The sequence below is a fragment of the Rhipicephalus microplus genome, chromosome 1 (genome assembly GCF_043290135.1).
Source record: "Rhipicephalus microplus isolate Deutch F79 chromosome 1, USDA_Rmic, whole genome shotgun sequence".
Classification (NCBI taxonomy): Eukaryota; Metazoa; Arthropoda; class Arachnida; order Ixodida; family Ixodidae; genus Rhipicephalus; species Rhipicephalus microplus.
In genome coordinates this window covers 181160253-181186890 of record NC_134700.1, presented here as the reverse complement: position 1 = coordinate 181186890, position 26638 = coordinate 181160253, and the positions used below count along the sequence as shown (strand labels likewise).

General features: G+C 42.9%; 1 protein-coding gene across 11 annotated transcripts in view; it reads left to right on the top strand.

The window, feature by feature from the left end:
• The window catches only part of LOC119178495 (uncharacterized), a 331606-nt gene that overhangs the window by 265428 nt on the left and 39540 nt on the right, over positions 1-26638 (top strand). For 9 of the 11 annotated variants that reach the window (XM_075888511.1, XM_075888524.1, XM_075888515.1 and 6 more), the window contains 8 exons: positions 480-695; positions 4177-4515; positions 7705-7911; positions 11539-11703; positions 19836-19970; positions 22316-22360; positions 23037-23123; positions 24151-24378. In XM_075888511.1, coding sequence (XP_075744626.1) covers positions 480-695; positions 4177-4515; positions 7705-7911; positions 11539-11703; positions 19836-19970; positions 22316-22360; positions 23037-23123; positions 24151-24378 — 1422 coding nt within the window. The remainder of the gene's footprint in view (positions 1-479; positions 696-4176; positions 4516-7704; positions 7912-11538; positions 11704-19835; positions 19971-22315; positions 22361-23036; positions 23124-24150; positions 24379-26638) is intronic. The other 2 variants (XM_075888522.1, XM_075888491.1) reach the window with 2 other exon arrangements.

The following is a 26638-nucleotide window of genomic DNA, read 5'->3' as shown; positions in this document are numbered from 1 at the left end:
TCAGCTCTCTAAACTGATGCTCTGTGTTACTGCACCTCTCTGTGGCTCTATAGTGTGTCTCATAGGTAAAACACAAGTGCCTTGCTTACAAAGTGTAACAGGCATATGCAATGCAATTAAAATATAAGTACAGTAGCCTCTCATTAAATGGAATCTGGAGGAACCAGGAAAATAGGTTCCGTTTAACAGGAGTGTCGTTTACTGACAGATGAACAGGGGTACAGAATACAAGTACTGAACCAATCTTATAATATACCAGTTGTTCCATTTAAGCAGTGATTTTATATAACACATCACTGTTTACTGAGAGTCTACTGTTACTAAAAATAGAAGCTTGGGTATAGTATAAATATCTATAACAAATGGGTAGGGGCAGAGTTGAGTTCAATGTTGTGCTTCCTCTCCCCATTATGTGGCCAAATTATTGATTTTCTCATTCCAGTGCCTCATCTAAACTGTTGGCAAATGCACACTTGCAGAAGGTGTCCCACCTGGAGGAGGCCTTGGCAGAGGCCCGTCGAGGTGAACAGGAGGCCTTGCTCGAGCTGGAGAAGACACGGGGAGGCACCCAGAGCAACGCATCAGCCGACATGGCCAGACGCGTGCGACAGCTGGAGGAGCAACTGGAGTCTCGCACCCAGGAGCTCGAAAAAATGGTCCAGATGGGATCCTTACTGCAAGAGTTCAGGGCGCAGGTATGTGTGTGCATACTGCTGCCTCTTTATTCTTCTTTGTTGCAGGCCTGACACCGAACGTTAACTTGTAGGAGACAGTGAAAAGACAATAAAACACGCGTAACCTCTCTCTCTCTCTTAATGGTGAAGCTGCCTTAAATCTGCCCTGTGCTGATAAGTCGAAGTAGTACTAGTGGTAATAGCACTGGTACTAGTATTACTACTACTACTACTACTACTACTACTACTACTACTACTACTACTACTACTACTACTACTACTACTACTACTACTACTCACTCCAAACGCTAGACCAGAGGTGGGGAATGGTAAACAAGTTGAGCAAACTGACGATGAGGACGCTCGAAATGTGTAAGCGTGCGTATTTCAATTCCACCAACAGATTTATGCCACCACATGATCTTGCTGGCCAATCACAGAGACTTGCGCACTTACAGATTTACTGTCCAAGAGTTTTCACAGTTTAAAACTGGCTGATATTTTTATCAGTTTTACTTGTTTCGTTACCGTAAAAATGGTCATTTTTCATAGCTCTTTGGAAGACGTCTTTTGCCAGCATAAAAAGTACAGCAGCATACATCGCAGTATACCAAACTGAATAATCAAGCGCTTTTTCCAAAAAAATATAAGTTGTAGAGCAAGAAAAATATGTAATGTGTAATTTTTTGTTGCCAATCGATGAACATAGCAATTTTGACACTATATATACAAAAACATTGAAAAGAAGAAAATTGAAATTATTTGTTTTGTAGATGAATGAACCTGTAATGGTATAATCTTCAATGCACGTGCCTTGGGAAGAAAACTGAAGAGAAGAAGGAGAGGAAGAGATAGGAATAGACAGAAACACAGAGAGAGAGAACATTGCTAATTGAGATACTTATTAGAAGCATGCTAATTAATATATCCCCAATTGGGACATTGCTGATTAGGATTTGGCTAATAATCTAGATTGGCCACACGCTCTCCGCTGTTAGTACAGCCTTGCACCAGTAGTGCAAGGTGCCCACATTTTTTTATTCAATACTTTTTGAAATTGGCCTATTAAATTAATGCAAAAAACACTATCAGGACATATCGTTTTGTGACCATGAAGGAAAGGAGAACTCGGGGAATGGAAGTTGGTTTTACTACATTGCCTTGTAGTTTTGTTTCGGTATCTTAACAAAAAAGTTATGTTTACATTACTATAGCACCATATGTGCATGGAGAAAGAAGCTGGATGTGGAGGACTTGCTCAGATCACCTTTGGCACGACAAATGGGAGCATATGTGACCGTTGGGTAGCCCATTGTAGCTGATGTGCAAAATGTGCTAATGTGGTTTAGCTTGTTTGCGGGATGTAAAGGGTTAATATGGGCAGAACAGCCAGGCCAGCACAGTTAAAGCGGAACATATTGAATTGATTTTACAGGGCAAAATACAGTAATCCCTCGTTAACTCGAAGTCATCAAATCCGGGGAAAATTTCGAGATAGGCGGTATTTCGAGTTAAGCAAAACGCCGAAAATGTTCGCCCAGGTCACTGTAAAGGAAAAGCCAGTGCTGCTAGGAAAAGCTCCACTGCACAAAACAGCTACCGTAGTAAAGGCACAAGAATTCGGAGGGGAAAAAAATTTATTACCGAGGACCAAAAAATTGCGTGATGCTCGCCTGTTTCGCTTTAGCGTTCGGTCCGAGAAAGGCGTTCTCCAGTTGCTCAACACATCGCATGAGCCGTTGGTCGCCACCGCTGCATTCGACCTTGTTGCGGAGCAAGCACAGCATGTTACGTGTTTCTGTCGTCGTAGGCACTTCTCGAGGCTTTTCCTCATCTGCATGGTCATCTGCGTCGTTCACGGCCATCTCAACGATATCGGCGTCCGACAGCATTCCGGTAACGGGGACGTCGGCCTCGTAGAGCGCATACTCCTCAAAGGCGATCTCGCCGTCTTCAGTATCGCTCATGCAGCCAGTTGCCTTGCGCACTTCATTGCACAGCTCATCACAGCCGCTGAATTCTGCGCCAATGTTCGATATTCGGAAGCGTCCGTTGCACAGACCACTCACTACTCAGCAAAACTGAGCTCAAGATGCGTCGTGCACAGATCACGAGGAAAACAAAGAATACCAGCTCGCACATGCAAGGGCTAGGTTGCGTACTGACGGGCGCATGCTGCACACGCCGCCCACCGCGCATAAGTCGCGCGCAGGTGCGCACACGTGATCACTCCCACAGTTGCCTGACAAGGCTGATAGGAAACGGCTGCGTCCGCGGGAATTTCAAATTCGCCCTTCACGACTGCGTTCGGCACGTATAGTAAGAGCTAAGCGTTTGCACGGAGCCCTCGTTTCCTGTTGGGAGTAGACTTTGCCTTCTGCCCTCCCTCTCAAGATTTCGAGATATCCACTGTTCCCTCCGAAAAACGTTTCGAGATAAGAGGGGGCAAATACATAGCACCTATGGGAGGTTAATGCACGGCGAAAAAAAGTTTCGACTTAACCGAGATTTCGAGATATGCGAGTTCGAGTTAACGAGGGTTTACTGTACCACATGGATAACAAAGAAGCACCTGCAAAGAGCACTGGCTCTCAAGTAAAATCAACAAAATCATACACAAGAAAGAAAAACAGATTTTTGTGTTTTATTCTCTTGCTGTTTAATCAAATTCTCCTTGTGCATGAGTGTACATGTTCTTTTTTTTTTTTTTGTATACTGTAAACCTACAGTTGAGAGTCATGCTGTCCGTGTATACCCCTTTGTCGTCCATGTCGTATTTTGTACTTTGTGAGTCAATTCAAAGGGGCCCTGCAACACTTTTTGAGCATGGTCAGAAAACACTGCCGATCAATAGTAGAGGCTCCCAACAACACGGGAGCCAAATATTATAGCGCAGCACGCAGCCTGGAATTCACAATAAATTATCAAAGTCAGCTGAAAATTGTTTTCTCTTCTCTCGAGAAATCATAGAATATGCCCAAAAGTCACACAATGCAAGCCCATCTATCAGCCATTGGCTGATTTGAGCATGGCACACTCGCTCATTGCAGAGATCGCCGCAAGAGGCCACTACTTGTCCACGCGTGCACGCGCGATCACTTTGAAAAAGCCGTGCACTCGAAGGAAAAAATAATAAAAAAGTGCTCTAGGTCACGAGGCGGGCGTGACGTTTTTCTGTGGCCCTGCCATCCCTCCCTGCATAGTTTCCAGAGCTTTCATCGGGACGAGACAAGAAAATGCAATTGTAGCATGCGACAAACCTTTGTAACTCTACTCGCACTGGACAAATTCTTAAATTTTTTGCGGCGTTGAATTCGTGAGGCAATAAGCTCTTCCAGTGAATTCATTTCATGATTACTTGAAGAAGTGTTTCAGGGCCCCTTTCAAGATGAATTGAGACCAACCAGCCTGGCTGTCAATTCTGTTATCAGTACAGAACAAGCCAAATGCGCTTTTGTGAAATTGTTATTTTGTGGTCCTTACCACTGTTTTTTCTGTCCAGGTGCGCTCTCTGGAGGAGAAAGTGGAGAGCCGCATTCGGCAGGTGCAGGACGCGCACGGCTCTCTGCGGCAACTGGTGCAGGCACTGAGCCCGGTGGGGGGATCCCGCGAGGGAGCCCTGTCGGGCACCAGCGAAGACTCCTCGTCGCTGTCAGCCGCGGGCGTGCAGACACTGTCGGTCGACGACATACGGGACGGCCTGTCACCCAGTGCCCTGCAGTGGGACGAGCTGCGTGGCCTAGAGGAGAAAGTGGATGCCCTGGTGGCAGCCGTGGGCGACAGCTTCCAGGAGAATGCCCAGCTCCGCAAGGCCCTCAAGTCCACCAGAAAAGAAAAGGAGGCAAGTGGTTGCTTCAATCGCTGCAAATCTGTCAGAGTGTCTCCATATCGCTAGGATAATAATAATAATAATCATACCGGAGGTTCAACACCCCAAAATCACTATGAGGGACACTATAGTATTTCGACCACCTGGGGGTTTTTAACCTGTCCCACAGTCTAAGAACACGAGCCTCGAGCATTGTCACCTGCATCGAAAATATGGCCGCTGTAGCTGCCACTAGAATGATACAGTCAGTGCCATCTATCTCCTTTGTCATTTTCTTTGCTCTTTCTTTTTTTTCTTCTCAAATTCATAATACATGCAGCCGCTCGTTAAGCTCCTAGCTCTATTACTTTTATCCATCTCCTAACTCTATCATTTCTAAGTATGTAAGATTGTAAACATTGCTTTTGTCTGCTGCCACAGCACCAATTTAGATTAATTTTGCTGCATTTAAGTTAGAGCCTAGTAACTGTAATGTGCAGATTTTCATGTTTATTCGATTTCGTCTTACAAAAAGACTGTAATATGTCAAGAAACTCACTGATCAAGTTTACAGTGCTGTAATTAAGCAATCAAAATTACACTCGAACCTCGATATAGCAAACCTGGATATAACGAAGTATCTGTTATGACGAAGTATATGAACAATAGCCTTGCAATACATACATCTTTAGGAATATACCTTTATAACAAATTTTATGATATAACAAACTTAGTTTTGTGTAAGATACAATTTTGCTATAATGAGGCAGGAGGTTATAATAAATATTCATAAATAGTGCCTAATATAGGTTCAAAAAGGTACAATATTTGATGCACTGCAGTAGATTTTTTTTTAAATAAGTCAATTCTTGCCACAGCTCATACTTCATACGTTGTAGAAGATACTCTTTGCTAAACTAAAGTATCCGTTGTGGGTGCACTCCCAAAGACTGGTAAATTTACATATTTAGCTATTACTTGAAACTTCTGCTTCAATCTAGATTATGCTTCTTGGACTCACTAGAGTTTAAATTTTGCTCTCAACTGCACAAAGTTTTCCACCAGTCAGTTAAGTAATTTCTTTGCAAAACCATTTCATTTTTTATGTACAGGCTGACTACATCTTGCCATTTATTGGTACCAGTCAGCACGTGGCTTTTTTTTTTGCATTATATTATAGTTTTATCCATTCTAAAACACTTTCGCTCGGCATTATGCTTGTTCTTGTATGTGAATAACAAATGAGAGGCTGCAAAGTCTTGTAAATGTGTCTAGCCTATTATCCTGCACAGGTTGCCAGGTTTCTGTACTGTTTGGCTGGTGGCAGTAGATTAGTTACTTTTTTCATCTTCTCCAAAACAATTTTGTGGAACTAACTATCCGAAATTAGCCTGAAACAGTGGTCACTTTTCAGTGCAAAGTGCAGTGTAAAAATGTCTTTCAGCTTTCCTGCGGTTGCTATGGTTACGTTGACATTTGGCTTCCTTAGCAACGCCCCCGGCAACTGCTCGTTGTTCCTTGCATTTGCTGCTGTCCCGAAAGGTTTTGTGTGAGATTTGCTGCTTTTTATTTTTTTCTTGTTTCACTTTGACGTCTCTTTGCTTTTACTTGACTTGGCTCTGTCCAGAAAACTTCTTTTTAATGTAAATAGTTTTTAGTTTTCCCAGCGTCCTCGGGAGCTTGTAAATAGATCTCTAGGATGACTTGAGTTGAGATTATTTTTATTTGATGCTACGAGCAAAATTAGGATAAGCCTAAAGCTTATGGCGCCACTGTAGCTAAATAATGACTCTGCTTCCTAGACTCGAGCTTTCACAGCATTAGTACTATATGCCAACAGTTGTGGAAATGAGGTGTCACCGGTAAAATTTAAAGTACATCTGGTGATTGTCAGAATTTCCATACTTTGTGCAAAGTTTGCCTTTCTTTTCTCCCCTCTCTATCTCTTTGTGCCAGTATTTATTGTTATCTGCCCATATTGGAATATGATGCTGTAATTATATAGTAAAATGTGTCTTGTGCTCCCGGAATTGAGTGTGGTGCTTGTGGTATATGAAGGCATAGCCTGTGTGCTGGTCAAACTTTCACAGCAGCATGCAAGAATGGCTGTAGCACTAAGGAGTGCCATGCTGGGCTGTGAATTTCTGTGTGATTCGCTTCTATCTGGCTCACTTTACCTTTCGCACTTTACTGCTTATATTTCCTGTCCTTCCGGCTTATATTTACTGGCCTTGTGTACAATTACATACAGCACGAGGTGGGTGTGATGGAGGTATTGACGCCAGTAACATTCCTCGTTAAAGGACACTTTCACCGCTAAAATGCTAAAATATGAAATGTGACATGATGCGGTTGCAAAAGTATAATAGATTCTGTCTTGGAACAGGCACGGTACAGGCATAAAACATGAGAGCTTGCGTAGAGCAGCGGGCGATGTCACTTGGCTAGCTGTGATGCACGGCAAGTGCTTTGCACTGCTCTCTGCATTTTTTTCTCAATGCTCCGTTTGGGCTTTTACGGCTTTAATTGTGGATACTAGCAAAAATATGAATATGAATATCCATTGTAAAAATGGCTGTTCAGTACACGAAAAATGTTCAGAAAGTATTTAATTACACACACTTTCAGTCATGTAACGGGCTTTCACATAAAGGCAAAGCAGCAGATGTGTCTGAAGAAAAGTGGAACAAGTAATGTGTCGAAGAACAAAAAGACGAGCGCTACGTTCAACTTAATTTTGTTGCCTTGTACTATGATGCTGTTGAAAGTAGCACTGGTCCTGTGTTCTGCTTTCTTGGAGTCGTTTAATTTGTGCCATCGAAAGCTACAGATTTGAACCAGCTAGCCCCATCTCAGTTGTTTGAGAAAGTTGAAGACAACAAAAACACATTTCTATTTTTATTGAGCTATTGCGACATCAATGCCGTTTATAAGTTTATAGACTTGTAAAGGAGGTGATACAGCTACACTGGAGAAGCAGTTACACTCTTAGATAGCTCTAGGATGTAAGACACAATTTAGAAACAGTCAATGCAGGCAGCTCGAATGGGGATACCTGTTGTACGACAGTGTCAGTTAGGCTTCTTTGGCATGGGCCTTGTTGCTAAGTTGATATCACAGTGTGTGCACAGTACAGTATTCTACTGTATTGAATTCACTTCGGGCAGTACTAAGTTGTGTGTTTGATCTTTAAAGAATCTATGTCTCTGCTTGCTGTTGCAGGAGCTTGAGCGTGAGAAGCGTGCTCTCCAGGAGCTGAATCAGCAGCAGCTGCTGCAAGTGTCTGCGCTGAAGGCGCACGTAGAGGACGCTCGGCTGGGACTGTCCCCAGGGGGCACCCAGGGTGGAGGGCCCGTGGGCCAGCAACTGCGGCAGCTCAGGAAGGACCTGCTGCGTGAGAAAGAGGCTCGCGAGGCCGCCGAGCACAAGGTGAGAGCCCCTTCGGCCACGAGCAACACGAACGACTACAGCTGCTCTGCATGCTTACGAGAAACACAAGTTGATTGAGAGTTGTGCAAGAATAAGCAGCTGCACGACAGTTTAGATTAGCAGCGATGTGTTTGGGCCTTATGACCATAAAAGCATAACAACAAAAATTATGCTGCTTTTTTCTCTTTCTTTCTTGATTCTTAGTGGCCATTCGATGAGTCAGTTTGTGCCCAAAGCAGCTGTGTGAGACAAAGGGGTACTTTATCATTTATCTTCCATGAAAAAACAATATTACCTGTCTTTTGTTTTCATGGCAGTTGTGTTCCATCTGCTATAAGTTGCAGATACAGCACTGAATTCATTCTTTGACAAAAAGTGGTAATGCAAAATTTTATGATACCGTATTTACTCGCGTAATGAACGCACTCGCATAATAAACACACTCCCAACTTCAGTCATGAAAATTCGAATTTTTTTTCCTGCATAATAAACACACCCCCTACATTCATCCTCTGCTGCTGTTCCAACCGGCACTAGGGGCTTATTCACCCTTTCACCCAGTGGATCTCTTTCTCGTTTTTTATTACTTTGCCGACCCCCCTCAACCACCTTAGCTGGCTCCCCCCTCATGGGTTGCAGGGAGTGAATTGCTTTTCTTTCTATCTGTGGGACCTGTGTCCCCCCCCCCCTGTCTTATCTGTGGGCCACAGTGGGGGTTGGTGTGGTTCACCAGTGGTGTGGGTGTAAAAACATTGCAGCTGATAAGCACACATGGCACAGGGAAGGTCACCAAACTGCCTGTGCTTACTGACCTCCCTCCCTCCCTCACTTTCTGCAAACCCCCCCCCCCCCCTTTATTGCCTACTTTCGTTTTTTTTTTTTTTTCATTCTAACTATATCTTCGTTCTCCATGAGTGTAGTTAGTATATCATCCTGTCCTCACATCAGACAGTTATCATGCACTCCACACCCCTTTTTCTTACCTTGCTTCTTTTTTCTAAAGAATCACCTCCCAACCCCCCACTTTAAAAAAAAAAAGCCTAACCACATGCACCCGACTTTCGAGTGAGGAGGGCAGGATTTGCTGTGCTGAAGGGTTATTCATCCCTATCACGTCGCAGGTTTCTGGAAAACCATAAAAAATAACTTGTCGTCCAGAGAAGATCGTGACAATTTCCGCAACATGGTAGCATCCCCGATTCTCAATTCGCTTTTTAGCTTGTTATCCACAGAGGTTGCTTCTCATGTAGAAGCGAGGAAGCGGCCGTATTTTGTTGTTAATCTTGTTATTGACGGTTTGTTTTGATGCTTCGGGGGTAGCTTGCTGCAATGTTGGTTACTTGCTACCACGACCTCGTTGTGCTTGCTACAACGTTAACGGCATCGTCACAGTCGTCGTGCAAGGTTTTCGCTAAGTTGGCAAAGTGTGTCGTAGCGTCGTAGCGCACATTTTTGGGCGCCCCTTGAGAACAGCAGATATCACTGTTGCGGTTAAACGATTGCGAGAAAAGGTAGCCGCAAAACAATTTTATGGCATGCGCGGGCGGCACGGGACAGCTTGCAGAAGATAGCGTCGTCAACCACCAAAGATGAGTAAAGTGGGGCGAAGAAGCTGATTCCGAACAGTGTACGCATATGTAAATTGTGAAAGGCTAAGCGACCTAACTTTTTTTTTTTTTGCATTACTGCATTGTTTGCTCCTCCCGAAAAAGTTGTCATAAAATTTATCTCGTGTAATAGACGTACCCCCAACTTTGCTCCGATTTTTCGAGAAAAAAAAGTGCGTTCATTACGCGAGTAAATACGGTATTAAACACTGTTGAAAATGCAAAATCAGCAGAGCTTTCTACAGGGTATGTGAGCTACTGAAAAATGTATCTCTATTGTAAAGAGCCTTTTTTGGCAAGAAATCACTACTTCCCAGTCATTCTACCTCTTGCCCCATATTATTGTGTGTACAAGCAATTAGTACATAGTTCCTTATGTGCAGATGTTAAAGAACAACAAAATAAGCTTCTAGGATCCCTAGACAAACACTCTCGAAGCAAGATCAATGAGCCAGGAAAGATGAATTGTGATGCTGCTGTGTACCCCAGTCACACTGGCAAATTTAGTGTCATTTTGAGCAGGTGCACTTACGGCCTCCAGAATGTCACTTTGATCTGCGATCAGAATGTCACTTTGATCTGTGAACTGCGTGCACTGCTGCACAACAAAGGGAAGTGTATACCTTGGCTATGCTAATGATGATGGTAGGTACTTAAATACCATGATAGATATTAGTTGTTTCAGCCAATGTTTCCTCAGTGACGATGTGTTACAGCCATAAGCAGCCCTTAAAATAAATTTTTCTTTACAAATGTGGTGGCTGCGGCTATCGAATGGTCTGTGCTCGGCATGGCCTTAGCAGTCGTGGCTCTTAACTGCCTGACTGCGAGAACAGCAGAGTAGTGTTTGCGCAAGAAAGAATGCTGACCAAGGCAAAAGGTACAAATTATTTTGTACTTTTTACCTTGGCCAGCATTTTTCTTTTATTTTACTGTGTTTGTTTCCGACCAAATGAGATTCTTTCAGACTCTTGACTGTTCTTTGTGACGAGAACAGTAGTTTAACAAATTCTGTAAACTCGATTTTGGATAATACCTTATTTATTCTCAGGCCACTGCTACCAAGGCTAGACACTCTGTCGCAGCAAAGCGAGTTTGGCGAATGCACTCGCTGGCGCAAGTGCACTTTGCAGCAAATGCAACCAAGTGCTTCCGTATGACAGCATGCGAATGACATTAGCGGCGAAGTGCATTTCCTCAAGGTGCAGTTAAGTTGCCTTGTGTAACAGGAGATATGACTTTGCACGCAAGCTCGTCGTGGTTTGTTGATTTTGGTGGTAATTGCAAAGGCCTAGCTCATTTTTTTGTCAGCGAAAATGAATGTCAGTGTATTCTGAAGGAGCTAAAGGGCAAGTTTAGCAAGTTTTTGAAAGGTCTGCGCTGCAGCAGGAAAGAAACAAAAGCTCACATGAAAAATATGCATCGAATTTTAGTGTTAACAGACACACTGCAACTGGCATTTCAGTGTGAAACTGATGTCTTGTTGTTCATTTTCTCTTTATGTAACTGTCCTCTTGAAGCAACTTTTCTTTTTCTTGAGTGCTGTTTTTCCTACAATACTTAAAACTGATTTATTGTTTCTTTATGTTTAAAACAAAGCAATGCACTGGGCTGCATTGGTAAAAAGTATTATGTTTGGGAAGGTAGGTTGTGTATGAATTGCCTGTCTGTAAGTGCTGACCAGTCTGTGTGTGTGTGGCGGGTGCACGCTTCTTTGTCTGGATGTCTGGTGAATGAACCGATGTTTGTGTGTATGTGTATGCGTGTTTTCGTGGGCAAAATGAGTGTCTGTAGCGTTGGTTCGCAACAAATGAGCAGAGTCGTTTTCTTAATTGCACACTGCTTCTTCTCTCTTTTGTTCAGTTTTTGTTTTCTTTGCACTTAAGCACTCGTTCTGTTGTTTTTTCCTCCTCCTCTTCTGTCGGTGACTTGACCCCTCTACTCCCCCTCTCACGCCTACGGCTCCCACTCTGACAATGGTGTTGGTGGTGGTGGTGGTGGTGGTGATTGGGGTGAGCAGTTGCAGCTGAGCACGGAGCAGGTGAACAGCCTTCGCGGCCAGATGAACCGCCAGCGTGAGCTAGCCGCCAAGCAGCGAGAACGACTCAGGCCGTCGCAGCACGTCGGCACGCTCACCCGAGACCTCGAGGCCAACCGCTCCCCTCCTACCCCGCACTTTGCAAAGGTGGCTGTGTAGTCTGTCGCACCTTTTTTTTTTTTTTTTTCTTTCGCTGAACTGCTTTCATCTTGCCTGGGCACTCGCACGTTTTCCTGGCTTAATCGCTTCACACCTCAAACTCACTTGCTTTCACTGCATGCTACGTCCTGCTTGATAACCACTGACTACTTTGTCAGATTGAAGTGAACTTTTCTGATCACTACCCAAGGCAAAAAAAAAAATTTGGAAAATTTTTTGTCTTGTGAAAAGTGCAGTTCAACAGAAGGCTACTGATTCCGTGAAGAACTTTGCAAACATCCATGAACTGCAAAGTTTATCATGGCGCTTACTCATTTCTGCAGCTTTTTTTATTAGAGTCCCTTGTCACAAAATCCTTGTTCTCTTAGTTGTATAGAGGTTGAGTTCCTAAATTACAGCATTTTTATATTGAAGGCTGTGATTTTTTGTTGTAACTACCCGCAACTAATTTAGGTGATTTCACTGTAGTGCAACCTGTACATTCAGCACTGTGGTATAAAAAGCTACAATGTAGGTTTCAGATGTCTCTTCATCATTTGAAAATTATGTGCGGTACAGTTGAACTTTAATTTTACAAAGTCAGTAAGACTACTGTTTCCTGTGCTGTATTTAGCACAGGAAACCTGTGCTGTTTCATTTAGCAGAAATTTACCATTTTATATTGCTATGAGTAACTTCTCTAATAATCTATTCACAATGCACGGAACTCGACAAGCAAGGTGGCGCCAGTGCAGCATCAACCAAAACTAACTTTGTCTTCTTCTTTCATGCAGCCGCGTTGCGGCGGCTGTTATGTATCAATATAAAAGCGAGTAGAACATAATTTGCCACTGAAAAAAAAATAAACACAGGGAAAAAACTATAGACACTATGCAGTAGAACATGCATTGCGAACTCACCAAGAGGTCACACAGTTTCACTTAATAAATATATCACAAATGCTGGCATTGGGAAATCGTACGAAGTGGAAATGTATCAATAAGCTTCTTCTGTATATTCAACTCGGGATTATTCTACGCAGCAAGAACATTAGAATGATACAGCAATAGTATAAGGAGAACTACTCTAAATAGCTCAAAAATCAGTTTTCATGAAACTGAAGTCCAGCAACCACAACTTGATGCTGTGCCTCTAAAGCTCTTTTCACAGCGGCCATATGTTACGCATTAAGCCAAAAGAAACGCAGGCACTGCGCGCTGCGGTAATACAGTCGCCGACCGACTTTCCGGACCTGGCGGGGATTGCGAAATAGTCCGAAAAATCGAACAGTCTGCCAGAATGGTCAAGCCGTGAAAATGAAGTTTATTTAAAACAAGGAAAGCCTAAAGAAATCTTCAATAATGCTATGCTTCATGCTGTTGTTGGGGACGAGCAAATTTGGTTCCGTTTGGCCTACGGTAACATTGTTGGCAAGCGCGTTGGCAATCGGTGCCGCCGACTGTTGCGGGCGGCCAAGTTAGTGGCTCCATGGAAGCAAGCAAACAAAACTTATGCCGGTCGCAAAAAGATGCTTGCAACGTTCTGCCTGTTTGGTGGGATTTAACAACACAGTCTGGGCTTCTTTTACCTGCACTGACACCGCACAGCACGTGAGCCTCCAGCATTTCGCCACCATCAGAACGCTACCATCGCGGCCGCGATCGAACCTGGGTGTTTCAGGTCAGTTGCCGAGCACCGTGACCTCGGAGTTCCAGCAGTGTTATAGTGAGCAATCGCGAACAGCGGCGACCATGTTACCTGCACAATGGCTCGAGCATACTTGGCACACCACCAATACAACCACGTGTGCAATGACTACCAGAAAGACAAATGCCCAGAAAATAAAAAAACAACCTACCGGTGGATCAATGACGGTGATAAAGCTGACTAAAAAAAGTTTTGCCATTATGCTAGCCAAGGAAGATCAGACATAGCCTCTGAGACCAAAAAACTGCGCGCACTTCCAATTTCGAAGGCTACACAACTAGCCTTTGCAACCCAACTCAACCAACCCAACAAAAAATTCAACATGGCAGCTTTCCAAATCGAGCGGTATAGCTCAAAACAAACAATATATTCAGGAAAATCTAACTTTGGAACATAAATTCGTCCAAAAAATTGGCCGTGAAGATGCATTAGTGCAATGGAAACCTTGATGATGCATTTGTGCAGTCTGAAATATCTAACAAGGCAGAAATTTTGAAGTTCGAAAAATCTTTCGGCGACTGTATAAGTTCCACAAAGCCATGATGCCTATTCTGTCCCCATGGCTTGTCATCGGTTGTTGTCCAGAGCGGCAGTGTTCATGCTATTATGTTCATTGAACTAAGCAGCTGTCTCACTCAGTCTTATGAGCACGCAACATTGTAAACTGTCATGCGCCACATTACAAAAGTCCTCCAGTCCTGTGTCGTATAAAAGCGAAGCAACAACCTGTATTACACATCTCTACCATGGGGGCCACGTTTTGCGTTTTACGACATTGCATACACATATGTGTAAAGAATTGAACAAAACTTGTTCTGATGTCACAAATTTTGTCGGTATTTGCAATGAATCGGCACAGCAAAAGTCTTGGCAAGCCGGCTTTATCACAGAACAGCCTCGTCATATCATAGAGCAGATAGTGGTGCAACTTCAAAAAGAAATTATCCATCTGCTTAAAACTTGTTGCAGCTGTACCTTACCCAAAAAAAAGGGAAAGCTTTCATTCCCAGTGTAAGGGCCAATTAGTTGCCCTATTCTTCATAGGGTACGGTATAGGTTCAGTGATATCCCAAAACAACGAGGGGGGGGGGGGGGGGGCAATGCTCTTTTTTTGTTAATCCAGATCGCCCGGGAGACACTAGCCTTTTCAGAAAAATTTTTTTCCCACACGATCACAATTGCTCGAAAGACATATGTGAGCTTGTTGCGTGTAGTGCTATCTATCATTTTTGTAACTTAACTCGTGTCTGTTACTCGATGTGCAGTTGTATCGTCGACGCCCTATCGGCCAATGACGCATTGCACCTGCTAAACAGAATACAGAACTATGCTGCCCAGAGAGACAATAGTGAAGTTGTGATGCACCAGGGTTCTCGCATGTCGTGAATCATATGCCCGCTCTCCCTCCCTGCTGCTCTGAAAGCTAGGGGAGAGAGGTGCGCCCTGGCGAAAAGTTGTCCCATTTCACCGATCGGCTTGTGTTGTGCAGCACCGATTTGAAAAGTATGTTCTCGAAAAGCACATGCAACTACCGTATTTACTCGCATAATCCTCGCACTTTCTTTTTTTTTTTTTTGGCGAAAAACCGGTGCAAATTTGGGTGGTGCGAGAATTACGCGGGGAAAACTTTCCACGAAAATGTACAGAGCGAAAAAGAAAACAAACTGGCCGCAAGTCGGGATTCTCACGCCAGCAACTAACAGCAAGCTTTGAGAAGTGCTAATTAAGATTTACCTCAAGAATAAAAGCACAGGTTAAACACAAGGCAAGATTTATTTGAGACACAAAAGGCTCATGCAAATAGTCGAGAAATAGAATACCGTGCGCAAAGCTTGTGGGCGTTGCTGCGTTCGTTGCTCAACAGGAGTCCGCAAAATGTAGGCAAAGGACGTCAGTATTTGGCTGATGGCCATTTAACAGAATCGTCCACAGTTGCCTTCTGAAGAAATAAAGTTTACCATAAATTCCAGTCAAGGCCCAACACGTCTTGGTGGCTTTCAGCTGCCGTCACCAGTAGCGAACACAAAATTCGTCTACTCCCAAGGGCCTACCGGCAGCCCTGTTGCCGTTGTTTCATGCATGATCAATCACTTTCAACTTGAAAGCAGCCATGTAGCTTCCGTATCGCCCCATAACGTAACAAGATTACAGACACAACATACCAATCACGCCGCCACGCGCACTTGCCACTTTGGCTTGGATTGGATTAGATTGAATTTTGGTGCAATAATAGTACGCTCTGTGCTTAGGAGATGGCGCCAGACGGCGCACGCTATCATCATCAATGGCTGGAACAGCAGACTACATTATTGCGGCAATTTTCAGAGGTGCGATAATTACTTGAGAAAAAAAAAGAGATCGTATTTTTATTGGGCGATGTGGAGGGTGCGAGAATTATGCAAGTGCGAGGATTACCCGAGTAAGTACGGTATGCCGTATGACCACTGGCAGAAAAAGTTCGTTTCCTCAGTCTTCCTCGGCAGCTGCAGAGAAACTGCATTACATTGAAACCTTAGACAAGCACAATTCGTTTAGAAATACATTGCATTCTACAAACATGCAGTTAAGTACAAACATGCAGTTAAGTTAAGAACCACAGTTGTAACAGGAGAGGTGTCTTTATTGCGTCTCAGGAGAGAAAAAAATATCGTTTCAGTATTCGATTGCAATGCGGGGGTCGACTTTAGGTAGCTCAAATCTGGAAAAAAACTTGCGTTACAGTCAAGTAAATATAATATATAGAGAATTTAATTACGTACAACTGTGCATGTCATGTTTCTCTTGCCATGCTGCTGCCACTGTTACAGTGCTTAAACCAAGGGACAAAAGAGTGCAATTGAACCTCTGAAACTTAATATTGGTAAATTTTCAAATTAATTAAATTCTTTCAGTCTTTTAGCAAGTCAGTTATTATGTTGTAATATATAGCAAAAATAGAATCAGCTAAATGAAACACTCGGTTTAATGTTGTTCCAATGAGAAAAGCAGGTGTAGTTTTACGGAGGAAATGTTTTTATGCTGAATTTTGCTAGATGCCTGAACGATTATACTAGTCCAATGCTTTCATAGACAATGGTGCATTCATAGTGGACAAAGGCAAGTTAAGTGCTGGCTCGGCTGTTCTCTGTTGTCATGTTTTTCTAGTTGTGTGGTAGTCTATCAAAATTGATCAGTGTCTAGTGCATGCAGTGGAATGTTCCTACTTTGTAGTTCATTCTGTTCTGAATTTCGACAGTCTAGCAAATTAGAAACATGAACATGCGTCATAGTACTTATCTAATCTTCTGTGGGCTTCCTTCTTTATCTCAAGGCAATGAAAATGTCTCAAATGTCAATTTTGGTATTTCTTGTGCAAAAGTTGCATTGTTGTCAGCGAGTAAAGAAAAATGAAACTGTAGGAAATTGCAGGAAGTATTTAAGCTTGAATACACTTAAAAGGCCAACTGCAATGAAATTTGGCGCTCCGCAAAAAGTCAATATGTAAATAGTCTAGCTAGAGGTAGTGCTGCCTGCCAAACGTCACCTTCGAAATACAAGCGCTTACCTTAGAAAAAAAAAAAACTTTCAAACGACAGTGTGTTTAAGACGGAAACTAGAAAAAATGACACCATTACGGCTGACTGGGAGTGACGTGAACGACAGAAAAATCGTCTGCTCCGCGCTCCTCGAGCACACACATCACGAGTGCATTTTTTTTTTATGTTGACTTAAGAAAGCTGTGTGAACATGCCTCTTATCGAACGCTGGTCCGGGCTTCCCACTGGTGGCTTTGCAGTGTTTAACCCCCGCATTCAGAAAGGCTGCTTGACTTGAACTTGACATGCCATCGACTTCAATGCAGCACGAACGCATTTAAAACGCGCTGTCTTTAGGCGGTGCCAAAGCAGCACAAACGCATACAGCGGCAGGGAGGATTGCTCACAAGGAGCGACACGGCGACGTTCTGTAGTAATTGTCATATCCGGTTCTGTCCAATTTGCCTGGGCACACCGCTAGAGCTCTGCATCGTCTGCTTGCTGGCAATTGGAGCACCAGTTATAAAATAAACATGCAACTTTAAGATTTTTCACTGTCGTTATCATAACGTACTGTAAATATACTACGTATTTATGGCTGTTTCCGTCCAAGTAAAGTTTCTTTGCAGTTGGCCTTTAGGATAAGTGATGTAAAATTCTTGAACATGGGTTGTTGCTGGACTCAAGTAGGCTTGTACAAATAGTAAATTTTAGGTTTGAAGCATATAGTGGTTTGGTTAGAATAAATTCAAATGGAAATCAAATAGTATATATCAAGTATAATAAACAAAAATGAGTATACATAAAACTATTAGCCTGTACAATATATTTTTTAACTAAAACAGAGCATGTTCAGATGTTGTTCTTTTTGGTTCGAAGTTAGTGGAAGCAACTTTGAATAGTAGCATGATTTGACTGTGTAGAATGCAAGTGATAACCTGTAAAATATGTTGAATTGTTTTAAATATGGTTCAAAATTTACCATACTTAGAGCATATAACCCAGCATAACAAGCTTTTAAACTTAGAAAATGGGGAATCAATGTGTGGGTAATATCTAGGCTTGTGCAAATATTCAGAGGCTTTGAATATTTGAACGAGTATTACAGTATTCAAACTTGCTTCGATTCGAATTTAAATTAGAATTTTGAAGTATTCTAAACGAACGAATATGTAAAAATTGGTGTGCAAGTAACTTCTGTAAAGGTGGTTTAACTGCTGCGGAGGGGTGCTAAGCCGTGAAAGCACCTACACTGTATATTATTTTGCATGTAACTTCTTGTAAAAGTGGTTTCACTGCAGTAAAGTGGTGCTAAGCTGTGAAAATACGTATCCAGGGATGATCCGCACTGGTGAAAACCCCCTATTCAAGGTTAAAGTAACATATTGCCCTCACATCAATTCATCATTTTTTAAAGTTTAAAAGCTTGTTATACTGGCTTATGTGCTTCAAGCAAGGTAAATTATTAAATATAACATATTTTGCAGGTTATCACTTGCATTCTATTGAAAGTCTGATCCTGCTATTTTCCTTTTGCTTTGAACCAAGAAAATGGCGTTTGGACAGGCCTTGCTTCAATTTTTGAAAAGATATTGTGCAGGTTACTTAGGTCATGAAAATATGCCCATTTTTTGTTATAATATAGCTACGTAGCATGACATTTGTCATGATACAACAGGTTACTCACTTTTTTATATGCTCTATTGCCGCAATCTGACCTCACCACCGGACACCCTACTACCGACTACTATACCTCCACCGAGCGAATACGCCTGTGGTGCTATCGCTTGTGCTGGCCACACACATCAGATCGCCTGCTCTAGACTATTGGTTTCACAAAAAGCTCAAAAGTCTCTTTACGACAGCAAGCATGTAAACGTTCGCTTCTCACCCAGTTCTCTCGTTCTCCTGTGGTGCCCAGTCCGTCGAGTTGGATTATCAAAGAAATTGTTATTTCGGTTCATCGGGTCCTCACCTTATTGTCCGCCAGGTTACCGATGTGACCTATAAGATCATTCCTGCCTCTGAGACCATCCTGCTTGCAACCACGCCCAGTATTGATGTAGCGCTCGTCAGTAGGCTAAAATCCTACCGCCTGCCATCTGAAGACCGTCATTTATGTGCACCAAGACGGCCTTTTTACCGCCGGGGGTAATGCTACGTAGCTGACCTATCAGCGATCAGAAGACGACATTGAAGAAGTGGGCTGGTCGGTCAGCAGTGCGTGCTGTCCTCCGTCTTGGTCGATGCTGTACACATCAGTGTAAATACAGCTTCTAAATAGCCACACCTCTTGTCATTTTTACATAATAATATGATATATACTATTTCAATTCGATTCAAAATCATCCAACCAAAATCACTATTGACTTGAAACCTAAATTTCACTGTTCGCAGAAGCCTAGTAATATATTATTTAGAATTTCACTATTCGCACAAGCCTAGTAATATCTTATTTGAACCTTAAAGCGGGACTTTGCAGCAGTGCCCCCCCCCCCCCCCCCTTTTTGGAGGGGGCGGGGGAATTGTATTTACAGCATGCACCCCTTTACTGCAGTGAAACCATTCTTACATGGGGTAATGTGCTGACCAATATGTACCCATTCGTTCATCTCGAATGCATGGAAATTTCCAATACTTTAAATTTCAATACATTAACATTTGTTTTAATATTGGAAGTGCTCGGATAGTCGCACAGGTCTAGAGTCACTGCTTTGACGAATGGTCTTGTCTTTAATGTTTCAATTGCAACTTGAGAGATGAAAAGTTCTTGAACTTTTCATCTCTCAAGCTTTCATCTTCTTCAGAACTTTTGCCTTATTTGGGCTCATGGGAAGCGAAACTTGCCACATGAGCAACAACAATGACATTTCATGGTACTGAGCCTGGGATCGTTTTTGTGCGGACAATTTCACACAGTTGCAGAGGCTGAAATACACACGAGGAACCATGACCGATCTGAACCTGCAGCGGCTACTGGAATTGGAGGCTGCCCAGCGTAGAGCTCAGTCCTTGGAGCTTACAGTTGAGCTGGAGGCAGCATGCAGCGACAAGGTAAGAACGTGATTGCACACATGTTGTCATTAACATTACCTTATTCACTCGGGTAATGATCTCGTCTCAAACTTACCATCATGATGGTGCAGTTATCGCGCCACTTGTTAGTTTTATGATGTAGCCATTGCGCAAAGTAGTGTAGTGGCTCCTCACTTGGGCTGTTTTGCCATGCATGTGGTGTGCAAGTTACCCCCCTGCCGTAAATGCACTTGATTATGCACTCGAGTAATGGCGTTATCCCACATTGTCTACAGAGTCTGCAAGAACCCATAGACACATCTAAAGGTGCTGGAAAAACCGTAGATGCATTGTAACGGCTCTAAGCCATGCAACTTCTGCTTTTCCACACGCAGTGCACGTCTCGGCTCCACGGGACTTGGCTTCGCTGTCGCTGAATTGCCAACACTGTACTTGACTGCACAATGTGGTATCAGCTTTTTCAGCCCAGTGTAATAATTGGCTACTGTAAGTTTCGTGACATGTGCATCTCGTCACCACATAAGATCAGATAAAAGTTGCACTTGGCTCTCCCTGTGCTGATATGCAATTTCCGTTTCAATCTTGTCAAAATGCCCTTCAGTTCGCTGCTATGGTCAGATAGTTATCCCAATTGGAAATGGCAGATCAGTTGTTTCCAAGGTCTACAGGCAAACACTTCACCGGTATCATTAGAGCTCAAATTGTCATAGCAAGAAAGTACCGGAGGTCAGTGTACATCACGAATTTCATTAGACCTGTCTTCGTCATTGTTCTTTCTTCTTTCTATTTGTCCTCACTTTTCAATGCAGTATGCAACGAGAAGCCATTGCTATAGTGGTTACTCTTTTGTTTTCAATACATGCGGCACCATTGTCATAATGAAATAAGTAGTGGCTTTTGCACACCTAATGTACGTGAGAACTTTTATTGCTTGTTGCATTATCTCTTGGCGGACATACTGTAAATTCACCAAATGTTTAACCTATGCTGAGATCTTAAATGTTATTTTCTGCAACATTATGCTACATTATGTCACAATATCAAAACAGGAGATACATAAACTTAGATCACATTCCGTGGAACATCATCTTGTGCATGTAACTCAGAAGAAGCATATTCTTCAGGTGGTCACGGTTGTTCATGTATTTGCCAACTTTGCTTCCTTAAGAATCAGCATACACTTGAAGAAAGCTCCTCACATCGCCTATTCAACACCCTTTATGTGTCTTGTGTCATGCTTCGGTGAACGGAACTGCAGAAAGGATGCCACTGTGTGTGTGAAAGTTGCTGGAATTACATGACGATCACACCTCAGGACTGCGAAAGACAGGATGTGTGTGACACATTCAATAGCCAACTTCAGTGGTTCATCATGTTGCAAGTATGTATTCTGCTTGACTGTAGTGTCTGGAAATGACGATGCACTTCAGCTTTTCGGCTTGTGTGCATTGTATTCCCTCAGCTAGATCAGCACCCCCTCCTCCCCTCGCAGCTAAATTGAGCGCAGACAAGGGGCAATGGGCCAACAGCCCCAAAATAGCCAGCCTTGTGCCAGTCTGGCACATAGTTGCCCTTCGGGCTCTCAGCTGCCATCTCGCTTCTCTGGCTGAGCCAACACGTGGATTTTGTCCGGAAACTGCTCATATTGCCAAGTTTTCACATCGTTTGAAACGCTGTAAATTATAGAGTACCAGGAGGCCAGCAAGCCTTAGAATGGAGAAACATGTTTTGTAACTGGCTGGACACGTTACGAGTGCAGCGCGGAAAATCAAGGCGCAAGGTCAGGTTCATCTACCCTTTGCCTTGCTCTGTTTATGCATGTCTGAACATTGCATTTGGGATGTCATCAGTAGTATTTATGATTTTATTTCTTGTCAGGGCTATCTGGGTTTGAATTGAATTGGGAAAAGAGTTCTGGATTGAAGTTTTTTGTATAATGCGAGAGAGGCAGTTTGTTTACATTTGTGGTTGACAGCCATCTTTTTAAAGAGCCTGCCTGTCTTGATGTAGATTAATACTCCTAGCACAGTCTCTTCAAGGCCTCCTGTATATTTCTACACATGTATATCTTATACTTGTTTGCACTAAGAACTTTTGGCAAAGGAAGACCTTTGGTGAAAATGAATTCGAAGGGTATACATTATGAAAGCTATATTAGTTTTCTTCTGAACGGTTTGTCCCAATGAATGTGCAATATCTTTAATTATTGAGTTTGAATCATAATCTTGCTAACACAATAAACATTGCAGGCTCTGTTGCCTCTATTTCATGAAATTTCTTTTGCTACGATTGTGATTTTGCACTTCAGCTTTGAATCAAACTTGACGATCACCTTCGTCCCATCTTTTTCGCAAATTTTAAAGGACGGGCCTGTAGCAGAAGCAGCAGAGACAGACATGTTACCCATGGTAAGATAACATCTCTGAGGGGCTCTTCATTCAATCTGGCCTCTTGCGGTCCCCTGTCTTACTTTGTGACACAGTAGTTCATTTCGGTGATGGCAGTTCATTTCGGTGACGGTCTTTTCTGGTCTCACTGCATGATATCTCTGTTTCAAGGTGAAAGGAGAGAGGGTTCACTCTCTCACTTTCATAAAGTGTCTGCGGTATTTTTGCTTCGCATACATATTTCTATGCATGATACGTATGGACACTCGCCTGCTCTTGACCTGCATTGATTCTTGGACTGCATTTCTAGGTACACTCTGTCTTGTGGACATTGGTTTGACACAATGGCTTGAGAGAGTTTTAAAGAAAATATGCTGAGGAAAGTACAGTGTTCAGTGTAGATAAAACGGGCTGTTTGGTGCTGAGCCATTTGCATGGCTATTTGTCAGCCAAGTAGTATTAAGAATCTGGTGTAAGAAAATGCTGCACTGAACTTCAAGCAGCACACTTGGAGCTTCAGATCTATTATTCAACAGAATTTTACTGCTTGTCTTTTCGCTCTTCTTTTTTTTCTCTCTCTCTCTTTATTTCTTGTTCACTCGTCTTCTTTTTCTTCTCTCTCTCTCTCTCTCTCTCTTTGTCATTATTATTGCTCATATTATTGGTGCCATTGGTGTTCCGTCTGTCATTCATGCAGCAAAAGCAGAACATCGCTGAATTGCAAGCACTGCTGCAGGAGCGAGATGAAGAAATTGAAGCCCTCCACCAGGCTGTGGACGTGCAGGTAAGCAGCTTTTTTTATGTTACACTTTTCCTTTTCTCTCTCCTTTCCCTCCTTAATCACACCACTCCGCATTGCCTGCACAAAGAACTCCTGCTTGCCATAAAAACGCACCGCTATGTAATCTGGCAAGAATATCTGCAATTGCACTGACCATAAAAGCAACCTCGACCCTAGCAAAGTCTTACATTCATAAAATTAACTTGTTTTCTGCACAATAATTGGCCAGAATTGTTATAATGTGAGCCACAGAGGCTATGGTCATTATCAGTTTTCACACTAAGCCAAAAGTGCAAATCTACTGATGGATTTATTAGGGACATTGCCAAAAACCGATGCGGAGGCTAAACTACACAGGAAATAACTGTAGCAGCACAGAGACTGTCGCACACTAATTAAGGAGAACAAGCTGTATTCGCATGAATCTGAGAAGTAAGTAGCATGTCACATAGAATCTCTAGTGCATCACGCTGATGTAGTGTGAGGTGCTTTCTTTTTCTAATTATGCTTCTCAATACATATATTTTTTTTTTCGTTAGAGTTACCAAGTGAAAGGTTCATAAGTGTGACTAACATGCAAAATGCATGCTATATTTCATTGTATCTCTGTTTTCTGTCATTTCATCTTTCCAGGAGTAGGTGTGCTACATCTCATTTTATATGGATAGCATAGCATTGGAATGTAGCATCAATGTCACCTATCTTTCTTTTCTATTCTCTGCCAATTGCAAGATTCGTGGCCATTTTTTATATTACTGTTGCTGTTACCTCTAGCTGGGACTGGCTATAAGATGAAGGTTGAAAATTTGTTGTGAATGACGTGATCTTTAAAGGTGCACAGTGCAACGTCGAGTGTTTGTATTACGAAAGTTTACTTTCTACGGTCACACCTGTGACTACATAGATAGCAAGTATTATGCCTTCAGGCTGAGGCACTTCATCCCCCCCTCCTCCCCTTCCAGTCTTTATTATTTTTAGTTAACTAGGCATGTTGTTTTACAAAAAAATGCAAAGCCGTGGTTTGTCGCAGGTTTCCCCACTGCATGAAAAGCTGCGCTCACTGGAGGAAGAGATGGTGAGTCGGGAGCGTGTCGATAGTGAGCAGCGGGAGTGCCTGAAGCAGGAGTTGGCCCGTGCACGGGAGGCACACGAAGCGAGTTCCAGGCGGCTTCAGCTGCGGCTGCACGAAGTCCAGCAACTCCACGCCAAAGCTCAGGAGGCACTCCAATCGGAGGTGCTCGCACTAAGAGATGACCTGGTATGCCGTCTTTCTCATCTGCCGCACAGAGCAGTGCATGCAGCTTGGCACTGTGCTTGGCAATGTGTTTATAGAACAGACGCTGAAGCGTTAGTCTTGTGGGCATCTATTACCGGTCAACCCTCCAAAATTTGAATATCTGTAAAAAAATTTTTAAAAATCACAATGTATCGCGGCGCACCCTTACCTTAGTGAATATGCAACACAACCAGCTGCAATGTGGTGTCATTTCTTTTCATTTGGGCACTAATATTATGTAGTTAAACGCCAGAAGGCCACTAAGTGCTGTCACTCAGACTCGTCCGAACTGGGTTCCGACGATATTTGTTTTTCACTAGTAACGTCCCAGAGTGCATCGTCCTCCATTCTATTCAATATGTTACTAATGCAGCATTTGCAGAAAGATGAAATTACGCCGCTTCAGCGCAAAGCCCTTCCGCTTCATAAATCGGCGCACCCACGATGGCCAGCCCTTGAATTGCGCCCTCGTGAGCCCAGAGTTGTGCGCTATCTCAATAGCTCTCACGTGGGTGCACTTCAATGTAACAGGTAGCGACCTTACATGCAGCTCCCGGATGAATTCGACGAATAGCATTTCCTCTTCGGGGTGCACTGCAGTCCATCCACGAAACGAAGTTTTCTTTTGGTTGCTGCAGGGTGTGATGCGCTGCTTTTGGCTCCTCCAGTAGTGGACACTTTTTCCCGTTGCACCGATTTACCGTTGTGTCGCCAGGTTGCCGTGCGCTTTGGCATACTAGACAGCTTCTTTCTTAAAGCCTATCGTAAACTTTCGTCGACGCCCACTCGTTTTTGAAGGATATAGATAAAAGAAAACAGCAAATAATTGAGGCAAATTGGCGTTGCTAGAACACTGTAAGCCTTGCCTAGCCTTGACTAACGACGCCGCTCTGCTGATGCTCATGATGACAATGGAGGCTTTTGACTTCAGCTACCCATTGTTACAAAACTTCCGCTTTCTCTTTATACTAATGACCAGTATATAAGTATGGCAGTCGACTTTTCATTGCACTTTTTTTTTTAATAAATTTGACCTACATTCCGGTTTTTACGGTGGGCACATCTTCATTCTCCAGGCAGGTATATAATCATGTGGTGTTCGTCTTTATTATCGGTTGTGGCTTGTTTCTGATCCATACCTTGGAAGTGGTCACTCTGCCGTTTCTTTGGGGCCTAATGAAGATCTCGTCAACCGTTGCATCAAAGTCTGATGTAGACATTTTTTAATCAGAGGCATTCTGATCGGGGCCAAACAAAAACCGTTGCATCCCGACAGACCCTGCTGTTCAGCAAAGTGACTTCGTACTAAAATTGCATGTTTGTTTAGCCATAGTTCTGCCTTGCATTTGTCCTCAGCACTTTTTTTTCCTCCCTGTGTAGTAATGCACTTAGTAGAATAGTTTAGCTCCGTGGCTTGCTATACATAATAGTCTACATTGCTTTGCCTCGACCATTTGACAGCCAGCAGTGTTACGCGCATAGAATTTGTATTCTGTTACAGAAATATTCAGTCTACATAAAGAGAAGCACGGACTATATATAAAGACCAGCCAATTATTCAAATTTTAAGCAATTTTAGGGGAGAGTGTTCTAAATAAGAAAGAGAAGACGAGGCTAATCCAAAGCTCTTTTTCTTTAGTGAAGCCATCACTCAAATGTGATGACACTGATGAGTCGCAAGGTTATTGTTCTTTTTGCTTATGTCCGTTGATCATTTATATTGAAAAATATTGCTGAGAGAATTCATTGTCTCACCAAGGGGAAAAAGGGCAGAAAGATCAATTTCACTCTTTTTGAATGAAATTCAGCAGGCATACTGATTCGTATTGAATGATATGATGCTACAATATAGCAGCCAAGGTTAACCAACATTAACCAGTTTAACCAGCACTCGAGCAGGTATGTGGTTAAGTGCAGCAGATAAATTCAGTCAGAATGCTTTATCATACCCAATTACAGAATGTCAGTGAATTAGGCACATAAAGACAGCATCATAAAAAGAAGAAATCGCGCATGTCGGAAGAACCTGGCATTTTGTCTGTTATAACAATTTTGCCACCCTTTTCATGGAAGGTCTTGCTCACACTGTGATTATCACGGCCTCTAACGACGACGTTTATCCAAAATTTTTATTCTGGAGTTGGGGGATCTTACCACAACATTAGGGTGTGTGGGTAAATGCCTTTCTTTAAGGTGAGAAGGGTGGTTCCGGTTGACGTTTGAATCCTCGTTGGAGTGTGTT